The 23,687-nt window shown below is 33.2% G+C and overlaps 3 protein-coding genes across 4 annotated transcripts in view; 1 reads left to right on the top strand and 2 right to left on the bottom strand.

The window, feature by feature from the left end:
* LOC115969893 (pre-mRNA-processing protein 40A) overlaps positions 1 to 5,059 on the top strand; it is a 30,643-nt gene extending 25,584 nt beyond the window's left edge. The window contains exons 26-28 of the mRNA XM_031089527.1: positions 1,172 to 1,274; positions 4,109 to 4,480; positions 4,584 to 5,059. Of these exons, the coding sequence (XP_030945387.1) occupies positions 1,172 to 1,274; positions 4,109 to 4,480; positions 4,584 to 4,715 (607 nt within the window). The 3' untranslated portion in view covers positions 4,716 to 5,059. The remainder of the gene's footprint in view (positions 1 to 1,171; positions 1,275 to 4,108; positions 4,481 to 4,583) is intronic.
* A 6,012-nt stretch (positions 5,060 to 11,071) lies between these two features.
* Positions 11,072 to 13,133, bottom strand: LOC115969811. 2 transcript variants are annotated; one of them, XM_031089426.1, is made up of 3 exons: positions 12,143 to 13,133; positions 11,935 to 12,058; positions 11,072 to 11,847 (listed from the first exon to the last, which is right to left on the bottom strand). In XM_031089426.1, exons 1-3 carry the CDS (start codon positions 12,653 to 12,655, stop codon positions 11,294 to 11,296), a joined length of 1,191 nt encoding a protein of 396 aa, XP_030945286.1. In that variant the 5' UTR covers positions 12,656 to 13,133; the 3' UTR covers positions 11,072 to 11,293. The 2 variants fall into 2 exon arrangements, with proteins under 2 accessions (XP_030945286.1, XP_030945287.1); XM_031089427.1 differs by having other exon boundaries at positions 11,935 to 12,025; positions 12,143 to 13,132.
* Positions 13,134 to 15,466: 2,333 nt separating this feature from the next.
* Positions 15,467 to 23,260, bottom strand: LOC115972452 (kinesin-like protein KIN-7N). Its single transcript, XM_031092743.1, has 18 exons — positions 22,953 to 23,260; positions 22,728 to 22,817; positions 22,076 to 22,194; positions 21,868 to 21,981; positions 21,710 to 21,791; positions 21,544 to 21,611; positions 21,388 to 21,465; positions 21,114 to 21,256; positions 20,936 to 21,038; positions 20,766 to 20,846; positions 19,830 to 19,898; positions 19,699 to 19,758; positions 19,422 to 19,574; positions 18,699 to 18,989; positions 18,125 to 18,211; positions 17,571 to 17,729; positions 17,071 to 17,340; positions 15,467 to 16,048 (listed from the first exon to the last, which is right to left on the bottom strand). Exons 1-18 carry the CDS (start codon positions 23,095 to 23,097, stop codon positions 15,611 to 15,613), a joined length of 2,550 nt encoding a protein of 849 aa, XP_030948603.1. The 5' UTR covers positions 23,098 to 23,260; the 3' UTR covers positions 15,467 to 15,610.
* Between the last annotated feature and the right edge of the window lie 427 nt (positions 23,261 to 23,687).

Genomic DNA, 23,687 nt, shown 5'->3' with positions numbered 1-23,687 from the left:
TAAACAGCCTGGAACCAAATTCCAAATATCAGAACTATGCTTTCCAAGCCAATTATACCAACAAAATAATAAGTCCACAATTGAACTTGGCATGACCCAATCGATCCCAAACAGCCGAAGCGTATACATCTATAAAGAATGAGCTATCAGACAAAAAAGTAACAGGTGATCCACAGATTCCGCATTACAACAGCACATACAACAACGATTCGCCAAAGGGCGACCACGAATCATAAGGTTATCCAAAGTAAGAATCTAACCATGAGCTGCTGTCCACATGAAATTTTTTTGTTTCTGTTAAACTCTCTAATATAATTTTTTTTCTTTCTCCCCCTCTCTCACGTTTGTTTGTTTTTTTTTTTTTTTTTCCCTCTCCTCATTTAATATATATATATATATCTCTACCTCTATTAACTAAAATACCCCTAATATATTATATTATCACTACACTTAATAAAAAAATGGGGCATATAAGGAAATTCACTACACTTAGTGTTTGGTCCTATTACACATGTTTGAGGTGTGCACCTAATTCTGTGTTCCCTTGGAAAGGTGTTTGGGGTAGTAAGGTTCCACATAAGGTAGCTGTTTTGGTATGGACAGCAGCTTTGAATTTTATACTGAGAATAGATAACCTTGTTAAACAGAAGCTATTGGTTGATAGATGTGTAATGGCAATAGTGAAACAGTAGAGCACTTCTTGTTGCATTGCACTATAGCTAGACAATTGTGATCTTTTGCACTTATGGCTACACCGCATTGCATTATATGATCCATATGGAAAGAGAGGAATCACCAGACTTTTGAGAACAAAGACCAATCTATGCAAGAAATTTAGAATAGCTTTTTGAGATTTTTGTTTGAATATTTTACTTCAATTGGGAGGGTGCCTTGCAGTTCTATTATTGATTTTAAAGACCTAATGAGTGTTTGCCCGTAATTCTTTAAGGGTATTTGCATTTGAGCATTCCTTACTTTTACTTATCCAAGCAAATTTTCCCCTTGTTCAGATCAATTGGGGAGGAGAGCTTTAGGAGGGAGATTAGGGTGCCTTGCAGTTCTATTATTGATTTTAAAGACCTAATGAGTGTTTGCCCGTAATTCTTTAAGGGTATTTGCATTTGAGCATTCCTTACTTTTACTTATCCAAGCAAATTTTCCCCTTGTTCAGATCAATTGGGGAGGAGAGCTTTAGGAGGGAGATTTTTGAGGAATACATTGCAAACTTGCAGGAAAAGGCTAAAGAGAAGGAGCGCAAGCGTGAGGAGGAAAAGGTATGCAAGTCTTGTCAAACATGCCTAGATAGTTTGAAACAAGATAATTAAATTGTCTAGTATGATACGTATGTTATTACAAGTTCAAATATTGAAGTAGTTGACTGGAACTGCCTGCTATGTAGTATATCTGCTATATATAACTTGGTCTGCTAGTTTCATTTTCAAAGCACTTCCAAGAGTTACTGTTCCTTACCCTTGCTATATATTTTTGAAGCAGATATAGATGTGAGTTGTGTAATCCATCAAATGAAATTGAATCTCTTCTTTATTGTTATACCTTTCAAGGTGTTCATGTACTAAGTTAGGAACCTAATATTATTTTCATTTTTTGCCTCATCTTATCATGGTGATGAAAACAAACTACTGAAACAGTGACCAGTTGATTGACGTCTTTGTTGGGTTTTTTCTTTTTCAATAAAATTGCAGAGCTTTCGTGTTTGTTTTGCCAAAAATGCTTTTATACGTTAATAAATTATATATTGTAAGATAGGGTAATTACATAATAAAGCCTAAAGTTTGACATCAGATTCGTATTCTAAAGTTGCAATTATATCAATGTCTACTTAATACTTTCAAAAAACGTTACAATTTGAATCCATTGTGAGTCTATTGTTACAAAACATATACTCACATAAACTGTACTTCTTAAGTATTGAAAATCCTTCAATTTGAAGGGGTAACAATATCTGCTGATACAACCCATGAACATGACACACCTTCTTGGGGGTTAGTGTTTAGATAGGACCCATACTGAAAGGATGAATAAATTGGGCAAATTCATTTTGACTTGCTGAATCTGTAATCAACCTGAAACGAACCGGTTCATTATTCATGTTGAGGTCGTTGAACTCTTCATTGTGTCATTGTAGAATACCTATTAAGTCAAAGGAAATTTTATAATATTTTTATAAGACTAGCTATGCTTTATGGTACTAAATGTTGTGGTTTTTAAAAAGCAACATATTCATAAAATGACTATAGCTGAAATGATAATATTAAGATGGATAAGTGGAAATACACTGAAAGATAGGATTCGAAATGAGAGAATTTGCTTAAATATTGGGGTGACCCCTATTGATGAAAGGACGATTGAAAGTTGCTTGAGATACATGGAAAGATAGGATTCAAAATTAGGAAATCCCTAAAATATAGGGTTGACCCTTATTGATGAAAAGATGAGGGAAAGTCGCTTAAGATAGTTTGGTCATATTCATAGGAGAGTGATTGATGCAAAAATAAGTAAGAGTGGGCTGATTCAAGTTGAGGGAACGAAAAAAGGAGGAAGATAAAAAATGACATTAGTAGTAGTTAAAAAGAACTGTCAATTAAGTATAACCTAAGGAGGAAAAGACGTGGGAAAGTTGCTTGAGATAGTTTGGTCATATTCATAGGAGAGTGATTGATGCACCAATAAATAAGAGCAAACTGATTCTAGTTGAGGGAACAAAAAAAAGGTAGAGGAAGATCAAATAACATTAGTAGTAGTTAAAAAGGACATTTCAATTAAGGAAGTATCAAAGATTATGACTTTGGATAGAATTTGGATAGAATAGAATGGAGGAAAAGACTAGATGTGGCAAATCCTAATTAAAAGGTTGAAAATCCATAGCTGACCTCAAAAAGATTGTGACTAAGGTTTTTTTGTTGTTGTTGTTTATTCTGCATAAATTTGAATTTTAAATACAAAAGTCAATAATTAAAAGAAATTTAATGGTTACATTGATAATTCTTCTCTTCATTGGAATTTTATAGTCCTTAGCCCTTTTACCCCCAAAAAAAAAAAAAATCTCATTTCTTTTTAGGGAAAAAAGCACTTTCCCCCCTTATGGGGGTAGTTTACAATTTCTTCCCTAAAGTATGAAATCGATTAATGTCCTACCTTAACTATTTAAAAGGGAAGGAAGTGCTTTTTTTCCATCTTTTTATTTTAATTGTCTTTCTAATTTTGGGTGGAATTTTTTTGGGTTAAATTAAAAACTTTTAGATTGTATGTTATTAGTACTTTAATCGATTTTAGTATGAAATAGAATTTGTGTAAAATTTATTTGTTTGTAATTATTATAATTTGTGCTTACAAAATATGAAATAATCACTTTGGCTGATATTTTGTAACTTATAAGTGGGTTGAAATGGGTTGTATCTATGTGAACCCAATACAACATGTGTATTAAACGACGGGTTGAAATGAGTCACATCTATGTGAACCCAATACAACATGTTTATTAAACGACAGGTTGAAATGGGCCATGTTCAACCCAACACGAATTGTTTATTAAGTCATGTCATGTCAATTTGCTTAATAAACAGGTTGTATTAGGGTTGAGGGGTTTTCACATGATTATTAACTGGGTTGTGTTAGGTTTGAATAGAATACCCCTAGCTCATCACCAGTCCAATAAAGACAACCTCTGGTTGTGGGTTTTCTTGCCCTAAAATACTGCTTGACATCCACATGAAGGGCTTTTCTCAGTGCCTAAAAGGTCTCAGGTGCAGCCATAGATTTCCGTTACTTTAGTATAGAGATTCCCTAAGTGTGAAGACTGCAATGATTTTAAAATTATAGGGTAGACACTGATGCAATTGAAACATCAAGGTTTAATTTGAAACCAATTGCAAACATTGGTTTATTATGCCCCTGATAATTAAGATTGAGCATCCTGTGTACCTCTTACTTGAGAATGTCTGTTGATCTGAGTAATTGTGCAGCTTGTGGAGGCTTTTTCTGTGAACCTTTCCTTGTGTTGTAAATGATACTCATTAAATATACATATATATCTCCAGCAGTTGTGTCATTTGAAGCACTTCTATTGAAGATTGTAATTTCTTTGCAGGCCAAAAAAGAGAGAGAGAGAGAGGAGAAAGAAAAGCGGAAGGAGAAAGAAAGAAAGGAGAAGGAGAGGGATCGTGAAAGAGAAAAGGGGAAGGAACGATTTAAGAAGGATGAAACAGATGGTGAAACCGTAGACGTGATTGACAACCATAGCTATAAGGAGGACAAGAAAAGAGAAAAAGACAAAGATAGGAAACACCGGAAGAGGCACCAAAGTGCCACAGATGATGTAAGTTCTGATAAGGATGAGAAGGAAGAGTCTAAGAAATCACGCAGACATGGCAGTGACCATATAAGTTCTGATAAGGATGAGAAGGAAGAGTCTAAAAAATCACGTAGACATGGCAGTGACCGCAAAAAGTCAAGAAAGGCGGCAAGTGATTTTTCTTTTTGATACATTTTGGTAACTTTTTACTCTTATGTACAATGATTTCAATTTTATTTATTTTTTAACTTTTCCTGATGTTTCTTTGCAGCATGCATACTCACCTGAATCAGATGGTGAAAACCGGCATAAAAGACACAGGAGAGAGCACCGGGATGGTCGAAGAAGTGGATATGAGGAACTTGAAGATGGTGAGCTTGGTGAGGATGGGGAAATCCAGTAGCCATATATTCCATTCTTAGAGATTGCTAACATTCGCTTAGTTCATTATAAATGCTAGCTAAGTACTTTTGACAAACTAGGACTAAGAATTGCTTCACTGATCAGCTGTTCAAAGAAAAAAGAAACAGATACGGTTTGTATATTAGATTGGATATTAGATGCATCTTATATTCTCAAAATGTTGCTGGTTCTGTTTCTATGGAATAGCGTTCATTGATTTGATTATAGGTTTTTGATCGTATGCAAATGTTATAGTACATTTTCAAGCATGTTGATTATTGGGTTTTGGAAGTGACAAATTATGAATACGAGGAATCTGGATGTTTAGTGTCGAATTGCATGAAATCTGGATTCTGTGCGGACATGTAAAAGTGGTGCCAAGTAGAATTCCGGTGTGATCGAACGTCCGGATTCAAATTAAATAATATTTCTCTTTTTATCTTTCTAATGTGAATCCAGATGTTTTCACATTTTCTTTCCCCTTTCATTTTTTATTTTTTATTTTTCTCCCAGGTGAATCATGAGATTGAACATCAAGATTCCTTCTTTCTTTTCTTTTTTTTTAATTGTGTTAAGGCCTTTACTAATCATTTTTATTGTTTTTTTTTTTAGAGAGATTGTAAAAAAAAAAAAAAATGAAATCAAGTTCTAATTTGGGAGAACAAAAAAATCATCAATATATATAATTATATATATAAGCAAAGTATGAGAGTATGAAATTCTGTCACATGGCGTATTCCTTAAGATTTTTTTTTTACTTAGACCAAGTCATAGACTACTGGATGTCCCACAGAGCGACTCTCAACGAGGACGTTGAGACTTATACCTCAATAAAGTTTTACATCATAGTATTACTTCATTAAATTAACTAATAAAGTAAATGCATATATTAATTATATATAATTATACATCAATTATTTATTTTAGAAGAATTTAAATAATTATATATATAAGAAAATATTTTTATTTATAATTATAATAATTGATTTAAATATAATGTTCTTCCTTTATGAGAAAATATTTATATTTATAAAATAATAATAATTGATTTAGAATGTTTAGTGGTTTTGATAACAATTGGCACAAAAGTCATAGAAAATTAAATATTTGTGAAATCACTGAAATTAGTTATAACCATTCAAACTTCTTAACTTCTTTTAGTGATATTATATATATAACCAACATTGTATCATTTATTTTATGTAATTAAAAAGATTACTAATATGATAAATAAATATATTTTTTATATTAATTATTTTAAGTGGTTCATTAGTTAGTTAAGTATAATGAAATTTTGATGTTAATTTTCTAAGATTTATATGAGAAAAAATTAATCAGAAATATGGTATTCTTGCGCAAAATTAGTTACTTTTGCAATTGTGAAAATAAGGTCCAATAAAAGAAAAAAAAACAATCAAGAATGTAAAAACAATTATATATATATATATAGAGAGAGAGAGAGAGAGAGAGAGAGAGAGAGAGAGAGAGAGAGGTTCAAGTTAGTGAAGTTATACCTAGTGTAATTTTATAAAAGTTACACATTTTATCTCCCGTAGATCTCAAGCAATCTAACATTTCAAAAAAAAATAAAAATAAAAATACTATCTTACTTAATTAGTATAGCATGTTTAGTGTTCTCTCTTTTATTTTTTACAATAAATTATGAAATTCTATTCTATTTTAGTATTTTCTTCCTCTATCTGAATCACTGTAAAAAATAAAAAAAATCTCTCTTATGTTTTCTCAATCCATGACTTTCTTCTTTGCCATATTTAAAAGAAGAGTAACGCTAGAGATAAACAAATTTACAAATATTTTACAAAGTGTTGATGTGGTGTGGTCCACATTACTTTTTAAAAACAATTATTGAAAGATATTTGTATTTTTATTTATCAAAATGATATTTGCATTTTTTTAGTAGACATGGAACTAGCTTTCAAATTTATAAATACATATAGTATGATCAAATTATTACACTACTTTTATGGCTTGTTTGGAAGTTTAGAGAGAGAGAGAGAGAGGAGAGTAGAGGGAAGTAGAGGGGAGGAGAGTAGTGGGGAGGAGAGTAGAGGGGAATGGTTATCCTCTACCTTATTTGGATGTTTTTAAAATTAGTAAGGGGGAAGGGAGTAATTAGCATTTTCTCTTGTTTGGATGTTTTAAAAATTATGATAGAAATGAGAAAAAATGATTTAAATAGATAAATTTACTCTTATTTGAAAATGAACTTGCAATATTGGTCTATAATTAATTTGTTAGATTATATAATTATGACTATAGCATGCAATTTTTTTTTTGATAGTTTTTATTTTTTTCCCTGATGTGAATTAAATAATCAACATTAGTCTATGATTAAATATTTTTTCTGCTTTTTTATTATACTAAAAATAACCATCCTTAATTGATAATAATTAAAATAAGAAAAAAAATGATTAGTTTGTTTGTTTATTGAAAAAATCAACAAAATATTAAAATTAATTGTTGCAAAAAACAGATACCACTTCACATCAAACCAAAACAATAACTTCCATCGATTCAAATTCCTTGGTTTTCTCACTACCCAAACAATGGGAAAGGGCAGGGAAATCACGCAATCAAACTCAAATCACTTTTGTCTTCTCCGTACACAGCAACCAGACAATGTTGAAGGAAAAGATAAGACAACAAACAAATTTGGACAAAGATAATACTAACGCACTGATTGGTTACTGAAAAAAAAAAAAAATATTTCGGCTAAAACAAAACAACAGAATTCTGAACAGAGCTGAGAGAGCTTGAGAAAAATTTGTGGGTTACAATTTTTTTTTTTTTTTTACGTTACACAACATTGTAATTTTGTTAATATAATAAGGGTAAATTAGGTAAGTTATTTGGTCAATAATTTATGTACTTTACTCTCCCTTCAAATCTGTCCAATTTAGAGGGACTAAAAATGAGGGGTTAGAGATAGTTGAAACCCCTCCCCCTCTTTCCTTAAAAAAACTTCCAAACAAGGTAATTGAATTACTCTCCCTCCCTTTACTCTACTCTCCCTCCTTTTTTAAATTTCCAAACAGGCCATTATTGTCTTTCTAATTTATTTATAAAATAGAACACTAAATATTAAAATTTTTTAGAAGTACAATTATTAAAATAACGGAGAAAACTAACAAAATGAATCGCAGATCGTGTGGAAACTCAACTAATAGAATCTAAAATGATATCCAAATTTATATAGTTGAAAAAAAAAAATTGGACCTTAACCGGCCGAATTTCCCACAAACTCTAAAAAATTGATTTATTGCGTCATTAACAAGTACTAGATGATATCCCGCGCGATGCGCGGACTACTTTACAATTTCATTTGAAATTATTTTTATGTATATTAAAATCTACATATCATACTTAATACTTTTTTTTTTTTGGTATAATATTTATGTTTGTCTACAATATTGTTAATTTTGAAACTTGATTTTCTTAATTCATATTTTCTTTTAAAAAAATTGTATGACACTGTAAGATTATAATATATTATAATATTTACTTTTAAAAGTAGATTTTATTTTTCAAATTGATTAAATGATTTTGAAATCTACAAATAAGAATTTAAAGTATATAATACTTTTATATCCTAAAATTACATAAATTTCAGCAACTTAGCAAACACTTTCTCGACTACTCTATTCTCACAACCAAATATGGAGACCTTGATCACAAACACCCAATTAATTATCTCAATGAAATTAAGAAAATCATTTGTAAGTATCAACATAAAGAGAACGTGATTAAACAAAGAGAAATTTGCCAAAAACACATTCATTTATCAAAATTCAATTGTCTTTAATTGGGCTTTTGTATCCTTAAAAAAAAAAAAAAAAAAAAAAAACACTTTTAAATCACCATCAATTTTTGTTTTTATCACTATGGCTCATACCGCACAAAATAGCAGTAAAATAAACTTACAAAGAAACCTAAAAATTATGAATTCTAACACAAAATTTTAAAACAAATAGCTAACTTTATAAATAATCAATTAGAATGTTTCTTTTTCTTTTTCTTTAGTTCTAAAAAAATACATTTATAACTTTCCCAAACCAAAATCTCAAATACCCAAAGACTCTAAGCAAATCTTAATCTTCACAAAATCTACAATGTCTGACTTCAACATCAAAATCGTAAGCTATTGTCACTGAATAAAAAATGCAAGCCCCCTTCCTTCGTCATAGTCTACTCATACGGGTTACGATCAAATGATACTATAACATTGAAGTTATGTAGGTGTCATTGAAAGGTTGAAAGTAAATGATATCGTTTTTTGTCTAAGTGTATTTGAGATGGGATGGTATGAAAGGCTATGGATGTGTATATAAAGGAGTAGAAGTGAAAAGGGTGAATGGAAATGCAAAGAGTTTTTTGTGTGTGTGTGAGAGATAAAAAGTCTTGAAACATTGAACCAAATAAAACAAATAGTAGTCTTAAAACATTGAATAAATAATGTAACAATAATAGTCTTGAAATATTGAATCAAAGGAAATAAAGAGTCTCTACTTTTAAATTTGTTCTTATATCTAATGTGGCTTAAGGGTATTTCAATTCTCTTCATAGAGTGCGCTACATGGCAGAACCTCATGCTCTCTCGCATGAGGTCTCTGCTTTTATATATATATTGATGATTATTATTAAGATTAGAATTATAGCATTTGTATCTTTCCAAATATAAGTATAATGCATATGTTATTGAAAATTGAATTTTTAAGGTAATCTTTTGAATAATTATAATTTTATTGCCTTTTTAGGGTCCTTATCTGCAATTTCTAATGCCTATTTTGTATGTATATTTTGGTCTTGTACGGCACCGAGATCCCAAGACCCATATGGGCCCTGGGCCCAGGCCCAATGGAACGGCCCCATTGCCCTAAGCCCTTCTTGAAACTGCCTTCATGTAAAAACAAGTTTTGGGTCTCGAATCCTGAGAAGTGTTCAGCATAATCTTTCCCGAACAAACATATGAACCCTGTCTGAGAAAATCATGAAATGCTCGGGAAACTGCATTACCGAGCACAATCGACTAAGCTGGAACCAAGTTCCAAGACCATAATTGTTGCATTCCACTCTCACATAAACACCCACTTAAAACAGATAATATTGGACCTTCAATAGCACTAGCGGTGGCTGTAATCATAATCTCCCCACTAACCTTAGCTATAAATAGCAGAAGTTTGGGAAGAGGAAGGGGTTCAGAAAAAAAGAGAGAAAACAATTAAGGAGGAAGAGAGAATGAATATTGCTTTGAGTCTCTCTGCCGAGAACGACCCAGAGTAGGAAATCTTGAAGCCCACTCTACAAATAAATTGTGAGCCCAAGTGAGTTCAAGCCCAACAGTCTCACCTCTGGTTTCCACAGGTCTAAATCTAAGAATTTGGCCCAAATAGAATAAAATTTTATAATTTTCAACCCAAAATTAATGGAAAAAAAAAATAATAACGAAATTTTGAGCTCAAAATTGAAAAGGAAACCAACAAAGAGAATCAATTTAAAACCCAATTAGTCCAAAATAAACTGAAATGGATCGAACTGGAATGAATGAACCAAAGTATACCGAATTGCACATATCTCTAAAATTTTAATGGAATTAAAGAAATCATGCACATAAGAAAACATGGACCGTAGTTAAAAGTCAAAACCTCCAAATGTAAAAAAATTGATGAAATTGTTTGGTATACACTTTTAAAAAATGTGAATAGAGGATAGAGACAGGTCACAGAAAGGTTGGTATTTATTGGACTAAGAGATTTGAGAGATTGAATACGTATGAAGTTATTCAAAATTTCAAGGTACAGTCACTTGAAGGAATGTTAATATTGGAGAAAGGCTCACCCAGACTTGGTTTTTAGTATTCTTTCTTTTCAACGAGGGTTACTCTTACATTTTTGCAAGCTAGATATCAAAATAGGAAATCCCATTTACCAACAAACTTGTTTCTTTTTTTCTTTTTTTAATTAATTCATATCTGTTAAAATGCAATATATATTCACTGGTGGTTAATAGGATAACCCTGCACCATATATATATATATATATATATATATGAAGCTTTGGAGTCCAGCCTGGTGCATTTTCCAGGCAGCCCAGGAACACATGCTTGTAGGACAAAGCAACCTTGGTACTTAATTGAGTTGAAATCAAATATCTTAATGCCTTGTGATTTGTCATTGTTGGTGGTTTATAAATCAATCACCACTGATTAAACACCCATGGATTTTTAGAATACTTAGTCACAAGCATACTTGGTCCCGAGTGTGCACACATTCGCATGTTTAGTGTCAATATGCTGGATATTAACAGATGATATCAAATTAAGTGAACTAGACAATGCCACTGAGTTACAGTGCGTTGAATGTGAATAATATTGAACTATATGAAGACAATATGCGCTCAAAAATGGAGTAACCAAATACCACAAAGAATGTGTGTATGGTTTCTCTTCTGGCTCAAATTGTTATATACATCTGTTCTCTTTTGCATATGGGGAATCCGCATAGATCAGCTAGTTGGTGTTTGGAATCAATTTAGAGATGAGATGACATAGAAGAGGTAGTAATTAAATCAGAAAATAAGTTCTACATGTAGTTGGCTCCAGAAAATCAATCATTTCTGTGACAAGTTCATTCTTGATCTCTTCCAAAATGGCATCTCCAATCTCCATCTCAACTTCCCTCTTCTGCTTTTCAATATCACTCCATTCTTCCACTGAATCCATGAAATCCAAGTCCAACAAATAATTTTTCTTTTTTTTGTCTCCAACCTGTTTCCCCCTTGACTTTATTCTTTCACAGATGAGCATCCCAAGCTCTTCAGGCCCCAAGAACTCTTTGTAGTGTTGCTGCCCTCTCTCATTCTTCACATTGGTCTCTACCACATCCCTCACACAATCAAATAGAAGTTTCTTTGTTTGCTGCAATACTCGTTTCAATTTCAAGAACTGCAAGAGAGGGTTAGACTCATTGAGCCCCTGCAATCCTGTACAACTTGATTTCTCTATCGCTGAGTGAAAAAGTAATTCCCTTGATGGAGCTGAAGATAGTGAGTCTTCTAAAACCTTCTTGGGACAAGCTGTTAGATTCCCTTCTTGTCTAATCCTAGCATTTTGTTGCACTGTTTTGTTTGAAAGAGCCAGTTAACAAACATAGAGAAACAAAAAAAGATCATTAGCTTAGAGTGAAGTTTGTGGTAGACCATAACCTTCATGGGAGGGTACTTCTTCCAGTACTGATACAGGGCTGAGTTGCTGACTGTCTTCCATGCATCTCCACCGAAGCGTTCTATCTGTAACCTGTTCCAGCCTGTTAACTTTGTGAGCAACACGCTGAAATCAACAATTTTGAAAGGGATTTTCAAAAGGACAGTAAAAAACTTATGAAGAGGGTAATTGGAAAAATAGTGTTTCCACCTCTCTCTCTCTTGTATTGTAGATTTTCAAAGCTTGGGAAGTTTCTTCATCAAAGGTGATGCGATCTTTAGGCAATGAAATTGATGTTTCTTCTCTGTCACTCTCACAGCATGAATTGAATACTGTATTGCTGCTAGCGGAGGAAAATCTATCTGATTCCGCAATTTCTTGGACATCACTGCCCATTTCAGTGACACCATATTCTTCATTTCTACTGTCACAACTCTTCATGCTCTGGTCCTCTTTAGTGGAAACAAACTTCTTACATACAGTTCTGAGGATTTTGGTACAGTGTGGAATACCCTTTCTGCTCTTGATTAGGCCACAGCTGGCTGACCTCTTCAGAAACTTGGTTGAGTTGCTGTGGCTGCAGCAGCCAAAAGTACCTTTTGAATTTAAGCTGTTCTTCTGATACCCTCTTTCTGTAAGGTGATCCTCTAGGACGAAAGGTTCTTGGTGCTCTTGTAGAAGTTCTCCAAGCTGTTTTAATGGTTTGGGTGGTGTGGAAGCCATTTCAGTAGGTCTGTGTTGAAGGGTTTTGGAGGGGCTGAAAGACAAGCGGTTTGCTAGTTTTGCTGTTTTAGCAGTGGGAGGACTTGGATGATGAAGTAGTGCAGGTGACTTAGAATTGGGCTGGACATAGCATACCTATCAGCTTGGACAGAAAAGTTGGACAAACTAACATCATGTTTGGAAGTTGGGAGGGAAAGTTAATGGTAAGAGGGAGATAAAAAACATGAGATTGCATGCCTTTTCCTCTTGTTTGAATGTTTTGAAAATTAAAACGGAGAGAAGGGAGTGTAAAAAAAGAGAGGAAATGATGATATATAAATATAAATGGACAAATATATAAAGAACAAAATGGGAGGTACATAAAATTCATTAAATTAGAATCTTTATCCTATGAGTTGCGAAGATTGCCAGGACATAATGGTTAAGGTGTGTTTTTAATCAAGTCTTCCATTTCAGTGTTCTGGTCATCAATGCCTATTTGTTGTCATCAACCTTCTTTAACCCTCTCTCTCTCTCTCTCTCTTCAAGTTATTATGATGGTCCCTAAAAATTGTCTTATGTGATGGTCCCTAAAAATTGTCTTATGTGTGAAGGGTACCCATAACAACAAAGCTGATGGAAACAGAGGCAAATTGAATGCTGCTGCTATATCTGGATTCTTGAAATTGTTTGATTACAGCCCTATCAATAACCCTTTCATAGATACACACACAAACATGCATAGTTAAATATAGTTGACTAAATAAATTTTGTGGTTGCGTATGAGCCAAATTTCTCTCTTATGCCCCTAATTCATGGACGTGAAAATGATAATTATATTCTTTTTTTTTTTTTTTGGCTGAAAATTACAATTATATTCATACCTTGATTTGTTATACTTTTTCATGCTTCAAAAGAGAGCCATCTTCTTTGTAGGTGCATAATAAGTCGGTATGAGGGTCAAGTAATTTACGCAAAGACTAATAGTCAATGATTTGGCAAGGACGCTAAACTCATAAAATGTAGTAGAATAGAACTAATCAAAGGCAATACAGGGCAAGCGAATTAGTAATTTGTCAAACCTCAAAGAGTCACAAAATTGAGAATCAATTTGAAAGCATAGTTGTTGAATTCGAAAAATGTGTGGCAAATCTATTTCATACTACTTCATGAGAATGCGAGTGAAAGCAAAGCATTTCTGCATCCAAACTTTGTGTTCACAATTTACTTAGGAGAGAAATGGATGATACTTGTTGACCCAAAAAAAAAAAAGAACTAGCTCGTGCCTCGAAAACTTTTTTTATTTTGGGTTTCTTTTTAATTTCTTGGATATAAATTAAGATTAAAAAAAGAAAAACAAGCTTTACCAAGAATCAAAAGTATGCTTAATGATTAATGGACCCTACCTATTAATCGAAGTGATAATGGCTATTATAATCTGATTAGAAATATAAAAAACTATAACCAAAGAGTCAGATGATAAAGCTACCAGTTTTGATACTGTCCTTCGTATTATTGAACAACAATTCCTAATTTGTCGGAATCTGGTTTGATCTTGTCCTGTGAATATGCAAAATCACGTAATATTAGTAGTTTGAAAATTTGTTGCACCTCATGGATCACACTTTTAATATCAACATATTTGTGATAGATACTTTGATGTATAATGCATTATCCAATCATGTAGGGCTCCACAACGTGTTTTAAAATTTAATGCACTTATATTGATGGGATTTGAAATGGACCTCAATTTCCATCATAATCAGTCAAGTCGGTAGCTCTAATCATTTTTTTTTTTTTTTGGATAAACAAGTCGGTAGTTCTAATCTTCTTTTGATAAAAAAGTCGGTAGTTCTAATCAACCCCACAAAGCATTAGTGTTCACATTTTCGTTAAAAACCATTCAAAAAGCATCCACTCCTTTTAGGGAAATGAAAGTGACAAGATACCAAATTTGTCGGACAACCCACATTAAAATCCCTTAAAAAAAATCATACAGAAAGCAGGAATTGAGCAAATCTTGAGGAAATGTAAACTGGTATTCATTGCACTCTTATGGAGTAATTGAGCAAATCTCACTGTATTAAAAAGCAGTAAAAACTAAAATCGAGCAAGTCTCACTATATGGGATATTTTTGTCCTCACAGTTTCTACCCTTTGACCGAACCCCACTTAAAATCATTACTACAGCTGCAAAGAGATAATATGTATGGTCTAGTTACCACGTACCGTTTCCCCATAAAGACCAAAGTTAGTCTGAATAGTGAAGCTCTCTTTATTTTGACACAATATTCTTGACCAATGATTTTGGTATGGTCTAAAGTGTGTTTGGTTGTGTTGTTTAAACAACAGTTTTTGTTGTTTAAACAATACAATACGTATTTTCTCAATACTTTTTCACTTATATGTATTTCTTCAATACTTAAATAACGTTTACATTACCAAACGGCCCTAGTGTTTTATATAAACAAAAACAAAGTCTAGTCAACGAAAAACAATCCAAAAGAGAAGGAAAACTTTTGTTTGTCATTCCCTTGTTTCCTCATCCCCTTTATTCCCATGTGCCATCACACCACCACCACCACCACCACCACCACCACCACCACCGTTGCCTGTCCTGCTACCACCATTTTTTTTGAAATATTAATGATTTTCCTTGAAAACCAAATGACAAAATGCTTTTAGGAGGAATCATTTTCAAAGTCACAACCAAACACATGAAACAAATCATTTTTTTTAAGAAAATGCTTTCTACATCTCACCAAAACATGGTAATTTTCAACTCAAAACTTCCAATTCCTAAACTAGTCCTCATGGTTAAGCATTAATACATCTCTAAATAACTGAATAAATAAGCTTAAAGCACGATCCATTTAAATACATAACAAGGGTCATAATGTTCGTCTCAAATACAAAGGAAACAATCAGGCTTCAAATTGTAAGCCTGCCATAACATTAAACTAGCACTTATGACCTTCAACACCCACGAGATTTGGGTAAAGAAACTAAACATTGAGTTCTCAGTTTTTCACAATTAGACTTAATATCACTATGGAAAGACGCAAGTGATCTTTGACGAGAGGCAAAAGCAACACTAAACTGTTTGATCTCTTCTTCAAGATTTTTCCTTCTCTGTACTTCAGTGTTCAAATCCTTCAAAACATTTTCCTTTTGGTCAGTAACCAGGGAAAGTTTTTGAGATGAGTCAGAGACCATTTGGTGCAAAAGATCTCTATCTTCTTTCAACAGCCGAAACTCTCTTTCCAAGCTATCATATCTTTCTTTAGAAACCACCAGGAGTTGGTTATTGTGATCTAACTCTTTCTCCAAGCCATAATATCTTTCCTTGATGGTGTTCAGCTCATTGCTCAGTTCTTCCTTCCAACAAGCAGTTTCTCCTCCCTGAGTGCAGCCCTTAAACAGAGAAACTAAACCTTTAACAAAGATGGAAAGCAACCTACAACACTTTCTATAACTTTAGCCATAATTTAGTTCTGTTTCATATGTTCTATGGGAGAAGATTCATGGGTTTATACCCAAATGTCAGGCATCTGGGGTTGTAAAGCATTTTATGCAGGGTGTTGATGCACCTGACACTGTTCTCTTACTAGAGATTAATCTTCTAGCATTTGCTTTAACAAAATTGCTCTTCTTCTATAATGTGGTAATACATCACCTTCTGATGATGATCCTTAACACTTACCAACCATACCCACCCTCACAAATTAAGTTTAAAAGGGTGGATAACTTAAGCATTCCTAAAAGCTACTTCAACAACAATTTATTCACTTTCAAATTTTTATGTAGGGAAGCTACTCTATTCAAACGCTTCATACTAATTCAATAATCTTCTTTGATCATCAGAACGAGCCAAAAACATATATTTAACTTGTACATACTACAGAATCTAACTCCAAACGGGATACTTCCTACGGTTTGTAACTGTCTAACAAGCATGTCCTGACATCAGAAAAAGACCAGGGAGATCATTCTTACATTCAAATGTGCATAACTATTTCCTAGAACCATGCTTTGTGTTGTTTCTAGTAAGGACCATAAGAAGTAAATGTAAAGTCATACAGAATCATAAAAGAGGGGGGGGGGGGGGGGAGAAAGAAGAGATTTGAGTTTTCAGATACAGACATTATCATCATAAAGGAGAACCAAGATAAGCTCATACTTCCCACAATTTTGTCCTAGAAATGCGCAAAAATGTGAAGAACATTTAAAACTTAAAAGTTATTTATTGGTTCATAGTCTCATACTATACAAGAAAAAAACTGGCCAATTGAGGTAAAAAATTCAGTCGAAATATATAGTATAGATGATTAAAGTATCAAAATCTTGAAAAACGAAAAAAAGTATCCTAACAGAACTGTGGAGAATAAAATCATAATTAATAAACAATAACTTGATAATTGTGACCTGGCAGCTACCTTATTTCCACAGCTACATAGTTGAGCCCTCGCTTCTTCATTCTCAGAGGATGGTGTTTCTGATGATACCAACGATGTAATTGTACTGTTCAACTTCTCATAAAGCACTTTGCATTGTTCTTGAATTAGAAAATTGTTCCCAGTGGAAGAACTTCGGTCATCCATTGCCATTGAGAAATGAGTTTCCAAAGTTGTAAAAAGGCTTTTACCAATTTCACTTGTGCTTGATAGCAATTTTGCAGTTGAAGATTCCCCATCAGATACAAAACTCTGTTGAGATCACAAAAGAAAAAAATAGTTGTTATTTGATTGGTTATCATCATATAAAAGTCAAAAGATCCAAATATGACTAGTGTATTTAGAATGGAGGGAGAGGGGAAGAGTGGTCAGAATATGTATACTCCAACCACCTTTTTTTTACAAGTACATAATCCAGTGACCCCCTCCTATCCCTCCATCAACCCCATCCCCCCAAATTGAAACATAGGAATAGATTTGACCTGTACTATTGACAAAATATCCTCATAGACATCTTTGCAATTTCCCACAGATTCACTTAGCCTTTGAGGGATTTCTTGGATAAGTTTTGCTTCTTGTTGAAGTTCGGATATTTCATCCATTAGTTGATGGTTCAGCATAATCTGTTCCGCATGCTTTCTCTGTAAACATGTGCATGGAGAAGTATAAATCATCATGAAAATGAATGGCATCAATAACAGAAACAAGGTCAAAGCTAGAGTGTGCACTTATAGTTTTTACATATAGCAGAAATTTACTAATTGAAAAGTAAATAACTAACAAAGACAGGAAGAAACTATACAGATGAACGAGTTTGGAAATTATAGACTTCATTGAAAATTTTATAAAGTGTGGACTAGAGCTTAGAAGGCTTACTATTGGCTGTTAGATGAAGCAAGCAAAAGATAATAATTTGACAAGCAGCATCAGCAATTTACAATGTACATGCATTTTCTAAGCCAAAAAAAAAAAAAAAAGCATTTGACGGTTTTGTAGTAACCAAGAAGAACAAGTTAAAGTTATAATATATACTAACCTCCAGTTCATTTTTGTCTTCAGTGGCAATCTCTAATTGTCTCTTGAGTTGTTGAACCTCTTTTTTAAAATTATCATTTGAACAAGCCTAAGAGAACGTAAAAAATCCAAACAAAACAACCATAAAACATTAGGCTCTAATAGAATTAACAAATCATACAAAATGAAAAGTACATTACCACCTCAGTCAGATATGACAGAATAATTGATCTAAGTTTATTATATGTTTAAAATATGTTTCTATTTCATCCAGCCAACTTCAACCACCATGACAAAATAGGAATGTTTGTTTATAATGTCTGAAAAGAAAAATGTAAGACAACCAGCTTCTAATTTACCATTGTTCACTTCACCATTGAGACAATTTGAATATGAAGTATCTAGAAGTAAACAAGCCAACTAAAGAGGGAAACAAATCAATGATCATTAACTTTGGCTTCTTAGTATAAATATAAACAAATTGAAATATAAAATTTTTGTTTTTGCTACCTGGAACATAATATCAATATACCAATTAGAAATAACATGAGTTCATCAAGTTCAGGAAAAAAAAAATCAAAGCAATATAAACTCACAGGAGTTATGTCATTGGAAGGAAATGATTGAACTTTTCTTGCAGGAGTCATTTGAAGTGAATCAAGGTCCGCCATGTAACCTTTGTTCATTTTCTGCCATGTGTCTTCATCAGCCACATTGCTAAATGTATCAGGAAGAGGGCTATAATCAGGCAGTGTTGAGTAATTTGATCGCTTGACAACAAAGGCTTTGGGATCTGCCTTGAAACAAGGGGTGCTAAAAGCATCTCCTTGATGTACACTACTTTCACTGCATTCTTCCTTAAGGCTTTGTCTTGCAGAGCCCTGTCCCTGCCAGTACATACAGATAATGAGATCGTCAATAACCCATTAGAAATGTTAAAAAAACAAAAGCAGGCACTAATAACATTAAAATTGAGTGTGCATATCACTATTTTTATGAAGAGGAATCTTCAGTAAGATCATAAAATAGCTATAGTAGTGCTGGGTGTGTTCAATGGCTTGCAGTCAGGCATCTATGCAATTCAAAGAAGCTACAGAACTAGTAGACGAAGCAGAATGGCAGAAAACAATTCTTATTAACAAAATCAAGTGGTCAAAGGCTTGGATGAGTTTTAATTAATGTATACAAGATGCTTTCTGAAGTGAAAGAAAGGTAGTATTCTGCCTAGAGAATCTAAAAACAAACAGAATAGGAACAAGAGTGATGTTAGATAGCATTTACATGAAAGAAACATTTTTGATAAGACTACTAAGCAATACCTGATTAGAGTTTCTGTCAAGGTCTGAAAAAGAAACAAGATTACTTAGATTGTCAATTTTCATCTGTTGCTCACGAATGCATTGATCACGTTCCTTATGTGATTTCCTCTCCTCTTCCAATTCTGTCGCAAGCTTCTCCCGCTCTAGTTCATACTGAAAAATGGAAAACAGGACAATAAAAAAAAATGTATCCAATCAAAGGTATATGGTTTATGTTTGATGCTCGATATAAAGGTCCAAATCTCCCCAAAAAAAAAAAAAATAAATAACACCCTACCTTGAGCATATCATTCCGCAATTTTAAGATCTCTTGCTCCAGCACCTCAGCATGAGATCCCTGAACAAGACTTAACTATTTAGTTTGTGTCTAACCTCATCACTGTAAAATAAACATAAGTTGATCATCACCTGAAGCTTCTTACGAAGATCCTCAATCTCTAGTTTTTGCCGCTTCAATAAGGCTGCATCTGTCAAAATCTATGAAGATGTATATACGATTATTAGCCTTAGTTGCATCATCAAATTTAATGGGAAGGATCAAGAAGTAAGCTCAATGATACCCAAATAAGTATTAATGGCTGCAGAGAAAAACATCATATATTGGGTACACAACATCTGCTAAGTGCAAGTATGTCAAGTGGTTCAGTGGTTGACTAGGTTGTACAGAAAAATTAAAATTCATAAATCTATATAATCTAGCTACTTGATGAATGAATCACATATCACATCTGTTTGTTTGCGCATATCAATAATATAATCTTTAGTTATTTAACTTGATTGGCAAAAAGGTACAAGAGGCTTTAATCCCTACAGAGTTAGTGCACACCCCACAAAATTTCACTATAACTGAATTGTATGAAATTTGATACATGTAATCATAAACTCAAAACTTCACTCATAATGTATTGGGATTTTATATCACTTTGATTTATTATTGTTGTCAATCCAACAATAAGATCCAATATTGTTTACTGGATAGGGCAGCAATAACACTATAGCTTTTTAGCCCAACCATAACAACATTCAACCGTGACAAAGGCTCAAAGATTAACCAAATATGAAAAACTGAATAGTTAATGCTAAAAGAAATAAATAACATGACCAGGTTAAGAGGAAAAAAAAAAAAAAAACAACAACAACAACAAAGAAACTGAAATAATATTCCATTTACCTATTGTTAGAAAATATGGGGAAGTGATCAAAGTCTTTATCAGTGTTGTTTGTATTACCATAACACAAACCAAAGTCTACTATTGAAATGAACATAAAAAGAAAGCATATACTAGCGAGATCATAGTTTAATGCATGTGACAAAATAGTAAATGTACAAAACAAAGAACATACTTCATTCACTTGAGCACAATTAGTGATGCGCTTGGCTCTGCTAGCAAATTGAAGAGTTCCCTTTGTTTCTTCAATGTGTACCTAAATGTATTGGTACCATAATATATTAAGAACTGAAAATGCTAAACTTAACATAAGATGAATTTTTTTGGAAATAGATAATAAAATACCTCCTCAGGTGCTATGGTGCATATAATTGAAGTTTTGGCATTGCCACCAAGAGCAGGTTGAAGTATTCGTGTTAGCTTACTATCACGATAAGGAATATGACCCCTGCATTGGAAAATTGTTTTACCATGACTTTCTTGTTTTATCAAATCAAAACGATTTAGTGAAAGAAGCAAATACCTCTGTTTTGCACCCTCACTTAGTTTGTTGATCACGTTACCCAGAACCATTAAACTCTTATTAATGTGCTTTCCTTCCTTAAGACGTACTCCGTCTGCTCCAGTTTTAGCAATCCTTTCAGACCCAGCTAAATCTACCAAATTCTTTTTTTTTTTTTTTTTGTGAAACAAAGTAATAAAATTTTAAAGGGGAGGGAAAAAAAAGACATCATGTCATCTAAAATACAAAATAATGATCACATGCAATTTTTTAAAAGGAATAGCAGAGTACAAACCAAGACTGAAACACGGATAGCATCAACGCTTGAAGAATCCCCTGAAGAATTGGTATCCTTCCCTTTGCTTTCAATCACCTGCACACATAAGATAAAGTTGCATGAAATCCAATGAGTTAAAACTGGAGCTGATGAACCAACAGGTCAAGGACATACCATTCTGAATATTGTGTGGGATCTACTACTACGAACATTCATATTTGTCTCACCAAAGTGCCTATTAACTGTAAGAAACGATTTTCAAGAGATATATAAGAAACAATATTCCAACTAAAAGAACATTTAAGAAGCCTATGGCCAAGGATTTGTGTCACTGGCATACCTTCTCCCAATTCGATGAGCTTTAGCACTTGTTCAGCATTGTTAACAATTTCCTCCCTCAGACCAGAGACGAATATCCCACGCTAAAAGCCAAGAAAATTAGTTATTCTATCAAAAGAAACTATTGAAAACTGTCAAAAGTGTCCATAGCCAACCAACCTCCAAACTCTCATGTATTTGCAATTTCTGATTCTCTACAGAGAAAAGGTCATTGATTTCTTCATTATAAATTTCCATGTAGGAAACTCGAATCAGAAACTCGCGATCAGATATCTGAAAACATTACCCACAAAAAAAAAAGGCAAGAATCAAAAGGCCATTCTCATTACCAAAAGCTATAACATCCACAAAGGTTCCTACTTCTTACCATCTGAATTTTTGCAAATACATCCTTAACTGCCCTGTTAATAATCCCCGCATCCGTTTCTGAGCCATTCATGGTGAAAGTCTTGCCACTGCTGGTTTGTCCATATGCAAAAGCAGTTCCTATAAATATTCCATTGATCAGATTCAAAGCTATTAACAAAATGAAATGAGGAATCGATACGTTCTACTTGTTGTGCATTACAGCCCAAAACACACATCATATAGCAATATAACATGAAAAAACCCGAGTTAGTTTAGAGACCTCAAACTAAATGACAAATCCTATGTAACACACTAATTACTTTCATGAAGTACACCCAAAATAAAAATCTCCCTGCATAAATATACTCCAATGAGCTGCATTCAAATTTTTTTTTTTTTAATTCTCGCTCATGCTAATTTCTAACAAATCCTAAAAATATAACTATTACACCATCAAAATGTGATTTCGTAATTTGACAAAACTTTGCCAAACTCAATCTTCAAATTTAATAGCTAATAAATTTTCGACTTGGTAAACAAAATTTATAACAAATCCGAAAGCTGACAGTTATTCAGTTATTCAACAACAATTAATCCATTCACTTATAAATTAGAACCAAAATGGAGCTAAACTCGAAGAAGGTAATCGAGAAAAAGAAAAGGGAATTTACCGTTAAATCCATCAACTGCTGCGTGAATGATATCCTTCGTAAGAAGCTCGTAAACCCTAGCGTTCGTAGAACTTTCGTCAAATACATGATCTGCCAAAAAAAGAATCAAAATCAAAATCAGGGTGAAACAAAAAAACATACAAGAAGATCTCAAAGAGACAAAGAAAAACTAAAAGGAAAATGTATATATGTTAGAGAGAGAGAAAGGTGTGTGTGAGTGAGTACCAAAAGTGTAAGAGAGGCCAGAGATTGGGGTGCCGTGAAGCCTGTGAAGAGAAATGCGATTGTCTTCGACATTCCAGTAGGCTCCATTGAAGGATTCTGAGGATACCGAAGGTCTCACTCGAACTGCAACGCAGATCTTCTCCATGTCTCACCAACTCTCTTTCTCTCACACTCACTCTCACTGTGTTTCTCTAATTCTGAAATTCTCTGATCTGATTTTTCTGGGTTTGGTGAGATGCTCAATTTTTTGCACACTCAGAGGCGGGCTGTTTTTTCTTTATGCGTTTTCGATTTGAATTTTATGCATCGTTTACGGAAATGCCCTTCAGGCAAAGGTTTATTGACATTTGAGTCTGATTTAAATCAAACGGATGGGTGGGTAATGGGCCTTGCCTAAAAAATCCGGTTAGGTGCTTAAAACTAGTTATCCCAAATGCCCAATATTTGTGGTCTACTTGAAAAGCGCAACATGTATGACACCCAACTAGAAGGAGTTATGAACTTTTATATTGGGCCAGTATAAATTTGTATAAATGGAAAAAAAATATATATGAGGCTTATTAGTTACTAAATGGCTTTTAAATATATGAGGCTTATTACTAAATGGCTTTTAAATATATGAGGCTTATAAGGGTCTGTTTGGATACCGCTTATTTTGTTAAAACTAAAAAATTTATTCTGAAAGTACTGTAGATAAAGGTAAAATTTAGTTGAAATAATACAGTGGGGCCTATA

The sequence above is a fragment of the Quercus lobata genome, chromosome 12 (genome assembly GCF_001633185.2).
Source record: "Quercus lobata isolate SW786 chromosome 12, ValleyOak3.0 Primary Assembly, whole genome shotgun sequence".
Taxonomy (NCBI): Eukaryota; Viridiplantae; Streptophyta; class Magnoliopsida; order Fagales; family Fagaceae; genus Quercus; species Quercus lobata.
This window is presented reverse-complemented; position numbering and strand designations above follow the sequence as displayed.

What these genes read in the sequence shown, in the direction of transcription:
- LOC115972452 (XM_031092743.1), bottom strand. Translation starts at nt 23,097, where the DNA reads ATGGAGAAGATCTGCGTTGCAGTTCGAGTGAGACCTTCGGTATCCTCA. An exon ending in CTTCCAATGACATAACTCCT is followed by an intron (nt 18,212 to 18,698) that starts GTGAGTTTATAT and finishes ACGTTCTCTTAG; the next exon opens with GCTTGTTCAAATGATAATTT. An exon ending in TATGTAGCTGTGGAAATAAG is followed by an intron (nt 16,049 to 17,070) that starts GTAGCTGCCAGG and finishes TCTCTGTTTAAG; the next exon opens with GGCTGCACTCAGGGAGGAGA.
- LOC115969811 (XM_031089426.1), bottom strand. Translation starts at nt 12,655, where the DNA reads ATGGCTTCCACACCACCCAAACCATTAAAACAGCTTGGAGAACTTCTA. An exon ending in ACAATACAAGAGAGAGAGAG is followed by an intron (nt 12,059 to 12,142) that starts GTGGAAACACTA and finishes TGTTGATTTCAG; the next exon opens with CGTGTTGCTCACAAAGTTAA. An exon ending in AGAAGTACCCTCCCATGAAG is followed by an intron (nt 11,848 to 11,934) that starts GTTATGGTCTAC and finishes CAAACAAAACAG; the next exon opens with TGCAACAAAATGCTAGGATT.